At 49.6% G+C, this 19,354-nt stretch overlaps 1 protein-coding gene across 1 annotated transcript in view; it reads left to right on the forward strand.

Moving 5' to 3' along the window:
- LOC119446415 (tensin-2) overlaps positions 1-19,354 on the forward strand; it is a 224,972-nt gene that overhangs the window by 100,179 nt on the left and 105,439 nt on the right. The window contains exon 4 of the mRNA XM_037710840.2: positions 9,775-9,921. Within this exon, the coding sequence (XP_037566768.1) occupies positions 9,775-9,921 (147 nt within the window). The remainder of the gene's footprint in view (positions 1-9,774; positions 9,922-19,354) is intronic.

The raw sequence follows: 19,354 nt of genomic DNA on the forward strand, positions 1-19,354 counted from the left end.
GGGGGCCGCTGGCGACGCGCCGATCCGGATGAAGCGCCGTAAGCTGCCGATAATCGAAGGCCGTTACAGCATTGCTGACGGGTACAGAGTGACGTGGTGTGCTGCCTTTGTCAGGACGTCAGCCTCCAAGAATCGCCCTGGACGCCGCGTGAGAGAGGGGAACCACTGCAGCGACAGCTTCAAGCATTGCCATGTTACTGTTAATAGAGTGTCATAAAGAGGGCAAGAGCGATGATTCTCTTGTAATGAGTACGCCACCGATTTCGAAGGAGAATCTGTACGGAAAAGAAATCGAAAAAGAAAGTGTAGGTATCTATTAAAAAAAAATCACAGCATATCCACGAAGTGAATGATGATGAGTGGGCGAAGCACCGGGGGATCATTCGGGTAAACCACAGCTACGGACGAGAGATAAAGAGAGCGCGCATCGGGAACGAGAGAGAAAGAGAGCGCGCGTCGGGAACGAACGCCCTTGTGCAATGCAGCGCCCCTAGCTACGGACGAGAACGAAAGAGAGCGCGCGTCGGTAACGAGAGAAAGAGAACGCGCGTCGGGAACGAACGCCCTTGTGCACCGCAGCGCACCTAGCTACGGAGGAGAGAAAAAAACGCCGGAAACGTTCTCCGGAAGCCGGAAGCTGGCTGGAACCGGAAGTGGAAGCGGAACCGGAAGCGGAACCGGAAGTGGACACGGAAGCGGAAGTCGGCTTTCGGTTATACTATACATATACATATATATGTATATATGCGTATACATACATACATAGCGGTCTCCATGCCAACCAGAGCTACGGACTTACGCCATCTAGTGAACACTTCATAAAACTACAGGTGGATACACACGGAGGAAGGACAGACCCACGCCCTAAGGAGCTTCGCTCCTAAAAAGAAACCTGGGGACAACTTTCTGTGGCAGCATGGCCAAGGCTACAGAGCCGAAGCGCGTAGGCTTGGCCGTGCTGCCACACAAAGTTGTCGCCAGGTATATACTTTTCGGAAACGAAACACAGTTCACAATACTATCCTACTATTTTACATATGTTGTCTCCAACAAGAACGTGCTCATGATTAAGTAAAACGAAACGTGCTTAATACTGAACTTGTTAGGAATTCTACTTAAGCTTAACAATTGTCCTAAGCGCTAAAGAAAACGTTGATCGAAATAGAGAATATTACTTAGAGCAGTTGAGGGGGTTCCTTGTTGTGGCATCCAAGCATTGTTGCACTTGAGAAATCGGCTCCAAAGCGAACGTACAGTGGAGACTGTTCGGAGTGAATGTTTTTAAATGTTTTTTCTCTCTCTTGTCCACGAAGCCAAGTGCCCATGTATTTTCAAGAATATTTTGTTGTAATAAACTTCTCTTAAACAGCGCTCTGTTGATTATATATGTGCCACATACTTAGTGTATATTTAGTAACATAGCTACATATTGTTACGGTGAAGGAAAAGAAGAAGGTCACGCGAACGAGAGGAAGACGAAGTCTCTGGCCGTTGCCTGAACGCCATATTTCTTCGCTTGTAAATATACATCCTTCTACACTCGTGGGCCTGCTTTCTTCCTGCAACATTTTGGTGGAGGTGCTGGGTACAATCACGGAACTTCGCAGTGGACGTCATCTACCTGCCGCCACAATGGCAGATCAACCGACACAACCGACAACGCCTCAGCAGTCCACACTCGTGGGCCTGCTTTCTTCCTGCAACAATATTATTGCGATAGCAATTATATGGACACTCCAAAGCAGATTTCTGCCGTCGTCGTCGCCGTTGCCATCGCCGTCGCCGTGAGGTTCCGTATGACGTCAATGGAGATGAAATCGTCGCCCGGCGCCGCTGAACGCTGTATGTGCGAGTGAAAGGGCGCGAGGGACGCGCGCTTTCACGGGGAGTGAACGCACGGCGGAGAACAAACGCGCGTTCTGCGCCGTGCGTTCTTAAGGGCTGCAGAAGTAGGCGTCTCTTTCCTCCTTTACAATCACCATATATGTAGAGCAAACGCGCCTTCTTCCGACGTGCGAAAGGCCGTGGGGGGGGGGGGGGGGGGGAGGGAAGGGCGGCGACGTTTAGCTGCGGCACCAAGTGCCTATTTATATCAGAGGCTCCGGCAACAGTCACCAACGCCGCACGCGTTTTGAGCGAATGCGGGCTAAACGCCGACGGCGTCGACAACAGTTCTGCGTGTTGCCGGTGCTTCTGCATGTCCAAGTTTATACAGCTGATAAAGCTGCTATCATTACTCCGTATAGCTCTCTACAAATTTGCTATCGCAATTGATGCTTCGCCTTTCAGGTGAAACTGCGACAACTTTTTTAGTGTACCGACCTCGTTTGGCCTATTCAGATATCCAAAGTACATTGTTTCTTGGTGGTCGTGAAACTGCACCGTTACTCGTGGTGTTCGTCGAGGGTGCCCTTTTCGCTCAGCCTTGAGCCATTTCTGCGCTTAGTACTGAGAGACCCTTACGTGCGCGGTCTCCCGCTGCCTGGTAGCTGTGTTGTGAAGGTGACAGCCTTCGACGATGACATCACATTGTACCTCAGAAACGAAGACAGCTTAACCCGTAGCCGTCGAATTTTCACTGAGTACGAAAATATTTCAGGTGCTGTGCTAATTGTTTCAAAATGTCGTTATTTGTTGATTGGTTCCACACAGACACGCCTAAGTCCCGTTTTCTATCTTCAAAAGAGCGATTATATTCGTATTTTTAGGCCTTGATTACACCTATAATGGCATATCTGACTATGTGTGGCGTTCAAGTCTTGAAGATGTAAGGCGAAATATTCAGGATGTTCAAGGGTATCATTTACTCCTATCAGAAAGAAGGTACTTAGCACAATCTGTATTTTGCGGCCGTGTGTTGTACGTTTGTCACGTTGTATACAGCCACCATTACGGAGCCCCTTCTTGGTTCCTTCTTCTGGTCGGGTAGCCCAGAACTGGTCTGTCGCGCGGAACTTGGGCAACCACGCTCTCGCGGGGGGTTTGCGTTCCCATCCGTGTCTGTCCGCTGCCGGCTGCTGGCTCTGCGATTTCTGCTCCGCCTGTTACACGGTGCATGACCAGTGTCAGCAGGTGCGCGAACTCGCCTGCTATTTCCGTGGCACGAAAATTCGTTACATGTTACCGGGCGTACTCTTATATCGCGAGCCACAAGTCTTAAACGCACCTGCATTTTATTCTATGGCCGTGACCTCATACAACAGGTATGTATCCTGATGTAGACGTCCTCGAAAGCCATGTTGTGGATACAATGTCAGCGTTACTGCTTCCTCTGGTTCCCCCAGCGCGCCGCGCCCGTTCGAATAATGTGTCGTGGGGTGCGATAACGGCGTCCTTTCCGCCTGGCCATCTACGCGACTTCATGCGGCGTCTAGGGTGGCAAGTGCTCCCAACGCGTGACAAACTAGAGCGGTGGAGTATGGTCCTATCTTCGCTGTCTCCCAATAGCCCCCGTCAAGAATCCAAAAAGCATGTGCTGCTACAAGGCCTCTCCCTGCGATCTCCAATTACCCCTGTCTTGCGCTAGCTGATTCAAACTTTCACCCTACAAATTTACTAACTTCATCTGCCACTCTTTCTGCCATCCTCGACTGCGTTTCCCTTCTTTTGGTGTCCATTCTGTAACTCTAATGATCTACCGGTTATCCATCTACGCATTACATGGCCGGCCCAGATCCATTTTTTTCTCTTAATGTCCTACAATACCTACACCTACAATACCTAGAAATTAAATATTAAAAAAATTGTGGGGCCGAAACATCTATATGGAGGCTGATTACCAGCGAAGCTTTTAGGCTGCATACATGGGCAGCATACATTATGAAATCATACATTTTATGGCGCTAGCACCTACCGAAATTATGTTTCTCAAGGAGCACACCGGAAGTCGGCTTCAGGCAACCTGAAGTTGAGGTGTCTTCGAAACCGTGAGATCAAAAAAAAAAAAAAAAGAAAGAAAGAAAATGGGGGCAGCTTCACACTGGTGCGATGACTGTGCAAATAGCGAAGCTGTCGATCCCACCTAGCTTTATCTCGGATCGGCTAAGTTTTTGCGAGGTTATGCTTTTTCTCCGAGACTGGGCCGAAATTGATTTACGCGGTTTCACGATGGGATCACCATTACATCACGCTTCTGGATGCACACACGCTTTTGCTCGGTAACGCGAGTTCGTAGCTCCGAATCTTCTGCAAATCGCCGACGTTTCGCCGCCGCTTCAATGGCGCCATACTCGGGGTTGGTCTGAAGTCATCTCATCCGCTTTCGAGTAGTTGCATGATGATTTTCGCGCCGCGCTTCCTCTTCTTCGGGAGTAACGCACTTCTTCGGTCGCCCCATCTTCACGGCTATGTGCTCGGCGCGGAAACGCAGGGCATTCTGTCGCCGCCGCGACGACGACGCGAAGCCATTATGAGGATCAGCGCAGTAGGGTCACGGCTTAGCTCCACCTCCGCAGCTGTAGCAAGGCTCGGCACGGCTCCGCGGAGGCTTGGTTGATGACCTCATGGCTCGGCAAAGCTAAGGCGAAGCGATGCGACGTGCCCGATGACGTCACGGCTTAGCGCTGCCTCCGCAGCTGTAGCGAGGCTCGGCGCAGCTGGGCGACGTGTTGCTAAGCGACGGATGGTGACGTCATCGCTCGGCGGACGATTTTCTGCGCACGACCGACGGACCAACCTCGAGCTTCAACAGCTTCGCTGTTAAACGTCTGAGCCCTACCACCCTGTGAAGAGGGAAGTCCAGCGAAGATGGCGCTCTGGTGGGATTTGCTAGAGGAGATGCGCTACCGCAACGCAACCGCGGCTACTTCACGCTGTGGTGCATCACGCACGCCCCCGATCGTTGGCACGTCCCCGGCGAATCAGAAACGGTCACACACGACACACGTGGCGCCGAAGGGGTTCTCAAGGAACTATCTGCGGAACCTCGAGGTCGCGCCGGGGAAGCGTTCCGATGGTTTGGCGCCGCGGTGAAATGCATCGCGCTTGCGTTTGGCTTCTCTTGGTGGATCATCATTGGTGGCATTGGCTCGACGGCGCCGATTGAATTGACGCTGTTGCTCGCGTCAACGCTCGACGCGGGCGAGGTCTTCGTCGGGGGGAGCGTGGTCGATTATCGATGTTGTTGTCGGGTTGGGAGCAGCGGCAGCGGCGGTTTCACGTTGTCGGCGTGCCCATTCTCGCTTCTGGGCACGCCGACGCTCCTCGTGCTCCCGCTGCTCCTCTTCGGAACGTACAACACGGGTCCGACCCATCTCAAGTTTGAAGTCCTATACTGATAAGGACAGTGGCGCGATCTCTACGTCACAGGCAAAGGGCACACACGATTTGTGGGTAGTGGCAATGACGTTTTATTATAGCGCGGCTACGCCAATCACGGCGCAGGTTCTAGTGCGCCGCACAGGCTGCCGCCGAAGAGCGCGCGGCATTGCGCAATGTCGGGAGGGAGAGACGCTGCGCGTGGCGAGGAGTATACACGACTCGGGAACGAGGCGGCGGCGGTGGAGAGGTTTATAAAGTGATCTACGCTCGGTCTGTCGCCGGATCGAGACGATCCACCAGAACCTAGCCATAAACAGCTTCGCTGTAAAAACCCATCTACAATGAGGTAATGGATCAAGATAAGAGTTGTATATAGGATATAAATGATATAGGAGCATAAGTTTAGTTGATGAACGGGCCAATTAAGCGTGAGATCTTTCTCATCAATATGATGATTAACTATCATCATGAGCAATGACTCGAGCGTCGTCGTCGTCTTCTTCCACAGCTGGCTCCGTTGCCGCTCATTACTCCAGCGTAGAATTTCACTTCTATTCTGTCGTCGTAAGGGGGGAGGCCATGTTTACGGAGGCATGAGCCATTCATTGTTCGTGTCCTAACGCGCGCTCCGCCGGCGTGTTAGGACACGTCGTCAGTTGCTTCTCTGGGTGTGGTAGAAGAAGGACGCGCGTTAACCTAAGCTCTAGAGGCTAGTGCTATTAAACACACTTAAAGGGAACATTAAGGTCGCCCCAAAGCTTTTTTTTTTCATGCGGCACCACACTACGTCGACACATGCGCCGCCGCGGTCACCGCACCTCCCATGCATCTGCTGCTGCCGCAGCCGCGTAGGCACCTCCGACGCGCGTGATGTTATAGCCACAGAAGCGCAGGCCACTTGCACAGGCGCCGTCGTCACACACTTTTCCCCCTCTCATTATTCGTCAAACAGGATTTAAAACAAATAAAGCGCATGAAGGCCAACTTGCTACAGTAAGTACACTTTCTTGTGCTATATATAGTGTGTGGGGATGTGCGACTGTCACGCGTCCCTTGATGTTGTTTTCCCCGCACGGCTCTCACGTCTCCTGTAATCCGGCTTCCCCGCGTAACTAAGTGCCGGCGGCGGTCGGCGTAGAAGTTACCAGAGATGGTCGGGTGTTGCGCTGCTAACGCCACCCAAGGGCGGGATTAGTCGGGCGCACGAGGGAGCAGGGTCTTGCCCTTCGGCTTGGATCGGCGAGCAGCACGCACGGACGCTTCGCGCGTGCGCCGGCCCGCTTCGCGAGACCGTCTCGCGTGGCTGGGAGCAAGACACCGGTATGGACGAACACGGGTCGTTCGAACTCGCCACCGTTCGTGTGACCGTACACGTGAACGACTAGGCGATGGTGTCATAGCATGGGGCGAACGTATTCGCTCGCTAACCGGTCACGGTGAGCCGGACTTCCTTGATTTGTCGCGCGCCCATGTGAATGTTCTATGGGTAGTATTTCGGCTAGCGTGCATTAGTGTATGAAAGGTGCAATAAATGCCCTTTGATTGTTTGCATTACTGTGTTGTCGTTCCTTTGTCCCAAGACCACGTGTGAGACCCCAGAAGTGTTTGGCTTACAACGCCGACTTTATGTGGTTGTATTCGGACCCAAGATATTAAACTTCTTTTTTGTCTACCACGGGTCGGCCCGGTATTTCACAATCTCCGGGATCCGCCCACGCATTCCTGTCCACGCGCCGTGATACGGACGTAAGCCGGCCAAGGTATACCGCCCCTCGGAATGCATGCGGGGTCGTATACGGGGACTAGAGGTAAACAGCTTCGATGTAAAAACTGTACCTTCCACCGTGGAACGGAAATATGTGTAGCAGTGGCCTCTTCAACTAAGGTATACTATCGAGAGATGGAGCTGTGAAAATCAAAACCAATATCATCCTCATTATGTGGTGAGCAATATGGACGCTGCAGTAGCGGCTGGTCGCGCTGCTCGCTCGCTTGTTTTCGGCGTTTTGTTACCGCTGTCGGAGCGGTATTCGTGTGTACGCTACTCTAACATGACTGCAGATTATATATTTTAAAAAACGGCCTAGTGCTGAAGACCTTAAAGGACCTTTGCGTGCTTTCCATGTTTGATGCGCACGAAATTAATTTAAAAGACAATAGTTGCGTTAGCCAGCTGACTGTTAGCCTAACCAGAGGAGAAATAGCCTCTCTTATAATGACTGCTTCTTAGAAAACATTATCGAATATACTGTGCCAATGACGAATTCACAAGAGGAGTCTCTGTCTAGCTGACCTTTTCTAATCTTTTTCTGTATTTACCCGCATCACCACCCACACGCTCCTTTTTCGCCATAGTCACCTGTACTTTAGTTGTTGTTCTCTTTTCTTGGTTTTTAGTTGTTTAAATGCGTTGTCTGATACCGTTACCCCCCCCCCCCTTTTTTTTTTAAATCGTGTTGCGCAAATGCTTCCGCATAGGTCTTTCCTTCTTTTATGCTCCACCTCAATGTCTCCGTGTTATGCAGCAAAAGCTATAGATAGCGTCAGCCAACCAGGAAAAGAGAGCCAAATATGCAATTTCATTGTCCGTATCTAATCGTCTTCCACGCGACGCCGACTGAATGGCAACTTCGCAGCACGGTTCGTAAATCACAGCAAATCACAAAGGAAGATCCCTTCTCAGGAACCATAGCCTCCGCGATGGGGCGGTGCTTGTTTACTTGCGCGTCGCGAAATATATTCAACTGCCTCTCTGATTGCCACTAGTTCCGTAGATGTTGTAGTCGTCTTGTTACACAGGCGAAACCATCGAATGACTTGCTGCGTGGGCACGACGAAAGCCGCACCAGACGCATACGTCGAGACCGATACGTCCATATACACATTCACCGAGGAGCCATATTCTTTCGACATATATTCAAGTGTTACATGTCTGAGGCCGACGGTAGGTATTCGCGATTTTTGAAAAATTCCGGGAACAGATAGACGTACCCGTATTTTGGACATTACCCATGGGGGCATACGTGGAAGTTCAGCAGAGGCAAAGTATGATGGTATGGCGGTTTCTTGGCATTTAAGGGCCACATGTAAATGTTTGCTTTTCCTCAATTTTCTCATCGCTTATTTTTGTTTTGCAATGTACAAAGAAACAGCCGAGTGGCAGAAGTTGGTAGCTAAATTAGGGCACTTTATATATATTATGAACGAGCAGGAAGGAAACCGAGGGGCCCGATGTTTATTAGTTACAAGAAGCCAACATACAAGGACATCATAGGGGAAATTGCTTGTGCTTATTAATTGAAATGCAGACATGGTAAACAACTGGCCGCATGTGGGGCACGAACACACGCCTTCGCATTACGCGTGCCATGTTCTTACCGATAGACTGATTGAGCTACCGCGGCGCTGTTTTCCCATCCACTTTCGGGAGTACTTATGTTTATCTACTAGAGCTAAGCGTATATATATATATATATATATATATATATATATATATATATATATATCGAGGAAAATTTGCTGTATAAGTGTTAATGTAATCCGCCAGGTTGTCCTAAGCCTGAAGAATGAAGTTTAGGCAACCATGTGTACTGCCAGTCATCACCCGTACGAACAGCCATATTAAAGATCCGTCCGAATCGCCCTGCACTCAGTGAACCAGTTCCGGCCAGTTCAGTAAGAGTGCTTGCTCTTGCGGAACCGGCACGGTACCTTCTGCTCGAAGCCTGCCCGGAGTGTTACGAATGACGAAGTGCAGCATCTTGTGAACTAGAAATAGTTCACGAAGTGCAGGCGAATCGAATGGAACCTCAGAGCACCAGCTTTTCCTTCAGTATTCGCGGCGTGAAACGCTATGCCTAACAAAATGACCTCCGAGTTCTGGCACCACCGAATCTCGGAGGCTACGCTAACGCAGATCCAACTGGATACCTTTCCACAACGCGTGTTTCGGCGCACCCTTTAAGATCTAACTTAATGGCGTATTCGAGTGGTCGTCATAGAGCGCTCTGGCAATCCTTCAAAGTTCGTTAGAGGACGTTTTTAAAGCTGCATTACGAGAATGAAACAATCTGTCAGAGATAACCAGGCTTCATTATCGCCATTAGAATCTGTTTATGCTACAGGCAGAGCTTATAGCTGCTGCATGTCACGTTGACCGCTAATCAAGGACGAAGACAGAGAAAGAAGAACACGAAACGGCGACACGGGTGGTCGTTTCGTGTTTTTTTTTTTTTTTTTTTCTCTGTCTTCGTCCTTGATTAGCGGTGAACATGACATGCCGCGAGCATCAACTAGGCCAAACTTCAAGTTCTTCTGAAGCTGATAGTTGCTGTTTTGCGCAACAATTCGTGTACTGCTGGAGCACCCGGAAAACGACCAGTCGAATATGCTGTAACGAGCCGGGCTATAGTATAATTCGCTGGAGGAGTAGTTTCCTGCTGGTGGCGTCTGGGAGGATCGGGATGCAAATGAGTCGCGCCCTCTCACACGTGCGCGCTGGACCGTTGCACGCAGGCGGTGCTCATGGCGCACGCGGTGCAGCGCATCTGCTGGGCCACCTGTAACCCCGGCCAGTTCCAGTTCGCCTTCCTGGCACGCGAGCCGAGGCAGCGAGCGGACCAGAGGCACTGCCACGTCTTCCGCACCAGGAGCCCGAGACAGGTGCGTACATACGCGCGCGTTCGTCGGCATGCCAAATAGGTGTTGCGTCTGAAGCGTGGCGCCTATGACGTGTTCGCGGTTCCCAAAGTACTTCCGGCGCATGCAGGCAGCGAAAGCATGACCTTCGAGATCTGTTTCTGTTATTAAGAAAAAAAAAGAATTATGGGGTTTTACGTGCCAAAACCACCATCTGTTTATGAGGCACGCCGTAGTGGGGGACTCCAGATTAATTTAGACCACCTGGGGTTCTTTAACGTGCACCTAAATCTTAGTGCACGGGTGTTTTCAGCATTTCGCCCCCATCGAAATGCGGCCGCCGTGACCAGGATTCGATCCCGCGACCTCGTGCTTATAGCAGCGCAACACTGTTATTAAGAAACAGCGGCCGCTCGGGCGTAGATTTGGACGCCTGAGGCTAGTTCTTACCGGAGTTGGTCCTAAAGCATCTAAATACGTGGGAATCGAGAGACCGTTTTGCTGGGCGTCCACTGCATGGAATTCGATTGTTTGTCGTATTTGAAAGATAGCGCTGCTGAGCTCGAGGTAACGGGCTCGATCCTCGCCTCGGAGGCTGCATTCCTACGGCGCCGGAGTGCAACTACTGCCGGGTGTACCGTGTATCGGGTGCACGCAAAAAAAAAGAAAAAAAAAACAGGCTTTCACTCTCTCTCAGCTCTCTCTCCCCCAACTCGGCGAAGCTGCCGACGACGGAACTCCACTCTCCCTCGCCATACGTTGCATAGCTGTTGCTTCCCTTTGCAAGGACATCGGCGTCTTGTTTTCGCCCGGCGCGATGGCCAAGTAGTGCGTTTGCGGCTCCTAGTCTGCCCCATCGTCATAGACTATGTATCAGCCACAGCGTTCGTTAGCCGCGGCACACTGCACGGCAGCGTCAGGATCCTGTGAAATCCCGCTGCTGATTCGGCGGCTCATACCCACATATCCAACGCGGGTATGAGCCACACGTGATTTCTTTCTTACCTTCTTTTTTCCTTTCTTTCTCTCTTTATTTCCTTCCTACATTCCGTCCTTCCTTCTTTCTTCCTTTCTTTCTTGTCGCTGGCTCATATCCGCATATCCAATGCGGGTATACGCCACACGTGATTTTATTATTGTTAATCGCGACGTAACTGACTAGCATGCATGGGATGTTATTGATATCGTAACCTGTCAGTCATGTTAGTCATCCGTTTTGACACCTCTGCTAAGGGCACGGCTGTCGGGAAACCGCCACGCACGTAGAGCCAAACTACGATGCACATCAAGCCAAAATTGTTGTACACGCCGGTCGGACTACGGTCGCGATCTGCCCGTGCCGAGTGCTCGGCACGCGCAGATCGCGACCGTGCTCCGCGCTCGTGCTCGGCACGGCATCTAACGGCACGAGCGCAAACCGACGGGCGCAACGAGCCAGCTGCTGAAGGAGACGACGACGCTTGAGCGAATGCTGATGATGATAGCTTGTTTTCTACACGCGGACACGGTCCTGGGGGACCTAGTGCTTAACAGCTTCGCTGTAAAAAAGATCATGGGGATTTACCAAAATGGCAACACAGACATTAGAAACGGAAAATCTGTACGACAACACAAAGGGCATTGCCTCGCTATTTGAGGCTTTGAGGCTTTAGAGCCCTTCCAGCATGTGAAGATGGAAGACCAGCGAAGCTGTTGGTTTTGTTTAATTATATCTTAATTTTTTATTTGATGGTTATTTTAAATGGTTTAAAAGACACAACACATAACTTAGTTGCGTCGCCGCGCGCCGTATGCTGTATGTGGGAGTGAAAGTGAGTTTAGGTGACTAGATTCACATCACCTTGAACCATTGGCCGCAGTACGTTGGGCCGCTGCGCGTTCGGCTTCTCGTAGTTTTCGCATCCATTCGCGCTGTTGAGCACGCTGGCTATCTTTGAAGGCGCGTTCTTCCTCTTCGGAGCGAGCGACACGTTCTTACCCATACAGAGTCCGAAAGGCTACTGATGACGTCGCTAGGGAAATGGCTATGTCAAGAGAGAACGAGACACAGCTATTGGTTGGTAGACTATTACGTTTTATGGCTGACGTTTCGACAGGCATCGTCATAGGCTAGCGTTTGGGCAACAGTGTTCATCGCTCCGGCGCATTGTTTTTATCTCTTTGGGTCCCACCTGTGACAAGGGTAGTTCAAGGGCGCGTTACGGGTCCCCGAGCCCACAGGGGTATGTGCCATTGAGCTTGGACCCTTTCTGCATTATTACCAGGATCGGCCCACTTTTTTCTAATCGTTGTTCTACGCGTCGTTTTGTCCGAGGACGCGATCCGCCAGAACCTAGCCATATACAGCTTCGCTGTAAAAAGAAAAAAAAAATCCCCGACGATTACGATGCTCCCTAATGTGAAATTTGAGCGCCGCTGTATGTACGCGTTTTCATTTCGCGATATATTGGCTGGCGCGGACAATCTGTCTTGTTCGGCATCACGTTGCAAACGGAGCCAAGTGTGGCGCGACTGTTTCGCTAATCGGGAGATCGCGACAGGCAGCGCGTGGACGCCGCCGCGTAGACAGACCTCCCAGACGACGCGCGCTGCTTTGGCGCCATCTCGTAGCCATCGTAGCCGCAGTGCGCGTCTTGCGGGGCACTACGCTTTTCTTCTCACGATTTCGCCATACCCTCCTCCTCCGCTTTCTTCCTCGCGCTCTCTTCTATCTCGCCGCTTTTTACAGCGAAGCTCTTAAGGGCTAGGTCCCCCAGGATCGTGTCGGCGTGTATAAAAGCCACGTGACCTAGCAGGAGAGAAGTGGGAAAGAAGGTCTCAACCCTGTGAGAACGCTGAGAGACGTTGCAGATGAAAAGGAGAATGGGGAGGGGGTTCACGTAAGTCGCGCCGTCCAATACTCGCGTTAGAGGGGGGGGGGGGGGGGAGTGTGAGGCGCCCTAACCAATGGCGGTGTACGAAAAAAGTAGGTCAACGGAGGAGTGGGATGTGAGAGGAGTTCGCGTTAGCGTTAGTTGTATATACGGAGCTTTGGTCAAGGACTCTTGTCTGGGAACGTCGTAGAAAAGCGTGAGGAACACGCTAGGAACGCCGTCGACGTCGAGCCAGTTCTTTCAGAGTCTGGTATTGTATAGCCATCGTATAATTGTTAAAAATACCCAATTGTGCTACTCGGAGCCGGCACCGAAGCCTCTTTCCCGAGTACGTAGTGAAGGGGTCGGCTACCATTCTGTAGCCACATTCAACATAGTAAATACCCAATATAGCTAAACCCCAACATAGCAAATCCCACCAGAGCGCCAGCTTCGCTGGACTTACCTCTTCACAGGGTAGAAGGGCTGACCTTTAGCGCTAGAGCGTTAAAGGCCCCGTGTAGCAGAAAATCCGGCGTCGGCGTCGGTCTCGGCGTTGGCATCCGCGGCCAAGAAAATCATGCCGAACCACCCCTACCAGGCAGGCCCTCCGCGTGGCGCAGCGGCGATGGTGAACTAATCGAATTTCTCAAAGTAAAATGGGTCAGAAAAATCGTAAAGTACGACGTAACCACCACCCGCAGACGTGATAGCGTCGGATTGTAATTTGAATATACATGAAAAGATAACTCTCTTACGCGGAAACTCAAACACCAGCCCCTTTTCCAGCATTTCTGCCACTCATACAGCGCCGCGCCGCGGTTTGGCTCTTTGCAAAAATGCCATCCAGATAGCGCTCGCCTCCTTGGCAGCCTAGGGAGCTTACATGCAAGCGCTTGCATGTAGGCTCCCTATGGCAGCCGCATGCGGAGGCGAAGTTGGAGAAAAAACTGTGGCTTCAATCCACGCTGTGAAGGTGGTTGGACAGTGAAGCTGTAGACGACACCCACAACGATTACCCATTGTGACATCACGTGAATTAACACACGTGGCTCCACAAAGAGTGAAACCAGAGACAAGTGAAATGTACTTAACCCACCCCTTTATTACTTCACAACGACATTATATTCACGCTGTTCTTCTGGCGTCTTTACTTTCCGTAGTCTGCCCATGGTAGCCTGGAATGAACTGAATGAGTTTCTAGACCGTCACTACGTAATTTCTATGCTGTTGGGTACTTTTCCACTCGGAGTAGCTTACGCAACCGTAATCTTTACCGGGAAACATACGCGGGGAGAAGGACCGTGCTTCGCATTATTCGCAGACGTCATTAGCATACATTATACGGTTTGCACTTCACACCAGGGTTTTGAATGACGTCAACCCCTTTCGAAGCAGCTGCAAACCTGATCTTTACCGGAACGCGTCGGAGGATGTTCCCATTGTTCACACGTGCCTTATCATCCATCATGTGGTTTTGATGCTTGTTTTGTGGTTTTTCTTTTGAAAACGAGTGCTGGGCTGTATGCTGTGAAACCACCATTTTTTTCATAACTCCCTCAGCAATTTGGCCATTATGACGCCTTTCTTACTGTTTTAGTTTTTATTAGTTATTACAGTTAGCACGAGTTAAGTCGTAGGCTCGGTTTGAGCGGTGAATAAAATTGTATGCGTAAGTGTCAAATGACCCATTCAGCGAAATGCAGCTCCACTAACGTGAAACCTGGGGAGGTGAGAAGCATGCAGTGATGCACCATTAATGAGTTCATACTGCCATAAGCAATACGGCCTCCCCATTACAACGACAGAGAGAAGTGAAATTCTACGCTGGAATGATGAGCTGCAACGCAGGCATGTGTAGAAGATGACGACGACGACGACGAACGCGGGAGCGCTCGGCACGAGCGCGTGCCGAGCGCGAGCCGCTTGCTTACCGTGACGTTTATAAGGGCCCCGTGTCGCAGAAAATCCGGCGTCGGCGTGGATGTCGGCGTCCATGGCGGAGAAAATCATCCCGAACCACCCTCACCGCGCAGGCCATCCGCGTGGTGCAAAGTAGTAGTGAACAAAAATTGAATTTCTCACAGTGAAATCCGCCAGAAAAATGGTAAAGTACGACTTAACCACAACCTACAGACATGGGTGGCGTCGGACTGTTATTTGAATGTACGAGAAAACATAATTCTCTTACGAGGAAACTCAAACACAAGCCCCTTTTGCCAGCATTTCTACCATACAACCAGCGGCGTGCTCGGGTATGCTACTTGCGAAAATCTTATTCAGATGGCGCTCGCATCCTCGGCAGGTCAAATTGGGAGTTGGCCTGCCTAATGCGTTTTGGACAGGCGCGCGCGTCGAGGCAATAGCAAACAATTAATAAAATAATAAAAAAAATTCCTAAGGCCTTCACATTTTAATATAAGACGACTTATATTGCCCCTGGAAAAACGTCTTCCCAGCAATGCATTTCCGTTTAAAGTGAAGCTGACTTTAGGGGATCGGTATGAGCTTGGTCTTTGTAAGCTGGCTTTCCCACGCTCTGTGTTGCAGTGAAACCGACTCAAAGAAAAATGCGATGCGAACGGGTCCCGATAACGCTATCGCGTTCCACTCTTAAAGGCGAAGCAATTTTCCTCCAATTCTCTTGCTTACGCCAACGACACGAAAATTTCCTTGGCTGGTAGAGGTATACAGCTTCTCTGTAAAAAGAAAGCTGCAGTTGCCGCGAAGCCTGACAAGCAGCCAGGGATCTTTGAAGGCTATCTCGTTCCATTCTCAAAGGCGAAGCTTAAACGTCCTCCAAATTGTTTCATCCCCCGCTGCGCTCCGCGCTCACTCTTTCGTCCGCTGCGCTCGTTCGCTCAGTTACGCCTGTTACGGGCCGGGGTGCGTATTTCTATTTGCGCCCAAGCCCTGTGCTCGACCGCTGGCGCCGCCATGCGCCACTCGCGCGTACCATGTTTCTAGCCGTCGCCGTTGGAACGGAGAACACGCTGGGGGGGTGGTGACAAGGCACAACTGTGGCTGCTGTTAAGGGATTGATGGTATTCCTAAATAAACGCATAATTGTTTTGATGAGCCAAATATAATCTCACTATCAGGGAGGGAGCAGTCTACCTGACTGCAGCAGTATTTTTTTTTAATTTGGGGTGTTGCTACGCTGCGCTCCGCAACACCCCAACGACCGCCGCTTCGCGTCGGCGCCCGGCACTGCGGCTTCCGCTGCAGCACCGGGGTACAACCGACCGCACCGCCAAACAGAGAGGAAATAAAATGGTGATACCAAGAAAAGAAAAACCTTATAGCCAGGCGGGATTTGAACCCGCGTACCCCCGATCTCTAAGCGACCGTCGTAACCACTACGTCATACAGATACGCTTCCAGAACATGGATTCACGCCAGCCCTAAGAGAATCGTAACACGCCGGAAACGCTGACACTCGACGCAGGAACGGGAGCTGCGCTCTAAAATGGAGTTATCTATGCTTTTCGGAAACGAACACTGTTCACAATATTATCCTACTATTTTGCATATGTTGTTTCCAACAAGAACGCAGTCGTGATTAAGTAAAAAGAAACATGCTTAATGTTGAACTTGTTATGAATGCCACTTAAGCTTAACAATTGTGGCAAGCGTTAAAGAAAACGATGATCGAAATAGAGAATAGTACTTAGAGCAGGTGAGGGGGTTCCTTGTTATGACATCCAAGCATTGTTCGCACTTGAGAAATCAGCTACAAAGCAAGTAATCCGCGGCGTTTCATCAGAAGAATGATTTTTTTTTTTGTACACGAAGCCAAGTGCCTATGTATTTTCAACAATATTTTGTAATATACTTGTCTTAAACAGCGCCCTGGTGATTATGTATGTGCCACATATTTAGTGTACCGACCTCGTTTGGCCTATTCAAATATCCAAAGTGCATTGTTTCTTGATGGTCATGAAAGTGCACCATTTCCCGTTACTCGTGACATTCGTCAAGGGTGCCCGCTATCCCCAGCACTCTTTGTGATCAGCCTCGAGCCATTTCTGCGATCGGTGCTGAGAGACCCTTACGTGTGCGGTCTCCCACTGCCTGGTAGCGGTGTTGGGAAGGTGACAACCTTCGCCGATGGCATCACATTGTACCTCAGGAACGAAGATAGCTTATCCCTAGCCTTCGAAATTTCACTGAGTACGGAAAAATTTCAGGTGCTGCGCTGAATTTTATCAAAATGTCGTTGTTTTTTCATTGGTTCCCCGCAGACACGCCAAAAACCCTTTTTCCGTCGTCAAAAGAGCGATTATATTAGTATTTTAGGTCTTGATTGCACCTATGATGGCATATCTGACTCTGTGTGGCTTTCAATTCTTGAAGATGTAAGGCGAAATATTGAGGATGTTCGAGGGTATTATTTACGCCTATTAGAAAGAAGGTACTTAGCACAGTCTGTTTCTTGCGGCCGTGTGTGGTACATTTGTCACGTTGCACGGCCGCCACTACGGGTTACTAGATCATTGCAGTCCCTCATTGGTTCCTTCTTCTGGTCGGGCAGTACAGAACTGGTCTGTCGCGCGGCGCTTGAGCAACCACGCTCTCGTGGTGGGTTCGCGTTCCCATCCGTGTCTGTCCGCTGCCGGCTGCTTGCTCTGCGATTTCTGGTTTCTGCAATTGTGGTTTCTGTGGTTTCACGCGTGGCAAAACCAGTTCTGATTATGAGGCACGCCGTAGTGGAGTAGGGCACCGGATTAATTTTGACCAACTGGGTTCTTTAACGTGCACTACAACGCAAACACGCGGGCGTTTTTGCATTTCGCCTCCATCGAAATGCAGCCGCGCCGCGGCCGGGAAATGAGATCCATGAGCGTATTAATCCCTAAGACGCGTTATTATCATTATAGTTTGCCTTGATTCACGGTCACATTAATTACGCCATTGTTTCCTGGGGAAATACGTATTACTGGCTTATCTCGTCTATTCAGCACTTACAGAATCAAGCGATATGCATTATCACTAACTGCGGTTTTTTCGCGAATGCCAATCTGTTACTTCGGGAAAACAACATCCTTCTTGTAACGAGCTTGTTCAAATATCACCTTACAAGTATGTTCTATAAGTTACTTAATAAACAGCTTTCATACAAATTCATTGATTCCAGTTATCTCATTAATAATAACAATACCAGGTTTGCACGTAACTACAATTTCCTACTACCTATGGTTCATTCTAATTATGGAAAAATTACATCGTCATTCACGGCCATAAATCTATGGAATGATTTGCCCAACACCATTAAATATACATCATTTCATGCATTCAATCACGCCCTTAAGCTTTTTTACTTGTTTTACTAAGATTACATCAATAATCACGCTATCTTGCCATTTTTATGTATTGACAGCATTTTTATGCACTATAGTATTGTTTATATACTAGCAATTGTTTTGTTTAATTTCTCTGTGTTGTATTTTACGCGATTGTTTTTTGTTTGGTTTGCATAACTTGCTTAACTTTCATACGTTTTTTTCAATGTTATTATTAACCGAGGGTCCCGTTGCAGTCTTTGACTTTGGGACCCTCGTCTGTATATTATCTGCAACCCATTCACCGTACTTATAGAATAATAAACTGAAACTGAACTCTGAAATCACGAGCTGCAGCCCACGTGAGCGTATCCGACCAATGCAGTGAATTGAAATAATTACATGCTGAGCGGCTATGCTGTAGAAGTAATTTTAATTTTTGGCTGGTGTCGTGGTCTCTAAACTGTTTATTGCCAGCGTATAGGCTACGCCGGTAGAGACGCTCGCTTCAGGCAGTACAAACAGCGAGCCACTCCTCGCAAACCGTACAATATACATTTCAAAGTCGGCGACGTTTGCTCGGGATATAGGATGAGCTCTCCGTTTTCACAACTTGCTCTTCGATGAGAGAAGCCGTTTCAGCGATAAGCTTCGGATGGGTCAGTTCTTAATTAACTCAAAAGTTCGTTTGCACAGACACCTTGTTTCGCTCTGTGTGTCTATACCATTTCAATACTGTCGACACGCGTGCAGACACAAAAGCAGATGCACGTTTGCGCTTTTTTTTTTCATTCGTTGTCTTTAAATTAACGGCACTTCTAGAAAGGAAAGAGAAATCGGTCGGCACTTTGTGCGCAAGCATCGAATTTCTTGATCAGATCTCAATGATCTCGGAAGGTACTCTCGAAGCATGAAGCAGCAAAGGGCGGAGCTAGCGCCTGAGCTCTCTATCGCACACGGTTGCCTTAGGTCGCGTCTCAAATTCTATTTCATCCGAATTCCCCTCGTCGCTTTCTTTCTCTCTCTCTCTTTCTCTTTCCTCCTTTTCTCTCATTTTACCACTGAATCTCTCTCTCTCTCTCTCTCTCTCTCCGTGTTATTCTGGAAATGGACTTGCCGAATTGTGAGACACGATGAGGCTTCGTACCCATCCTCTATCTATGGTCGCGTTGAGATCGGACGCCGAAATGCAAATGGAAATCAGGATCAAAGAGAAGATTCGATTGCGAGCGGCTCACTGACCGTGCTTGAATGCGTACGAGTGTGTGTGTGTGTGTGTGTGTGTGTGTGTGTGTGTGTGTGTGTGTGTGTGTGTGTGTTGTG

The sequence above is a fragment of the Dermacentor silvarum genome, chromosome 3, assembly GCF_013339745.2.
Source record: "Dermacentor silvarum isolate Dsil-2018 chromosome 3, BIME_Dsil_1.4, whole genome shotgun sequence".
NCBI lineage: Eukaryota > Metazoa > Arthropoda > Arachnida > Ixodida > Ixodidae > Dermacentor > Dermacentor silvarum.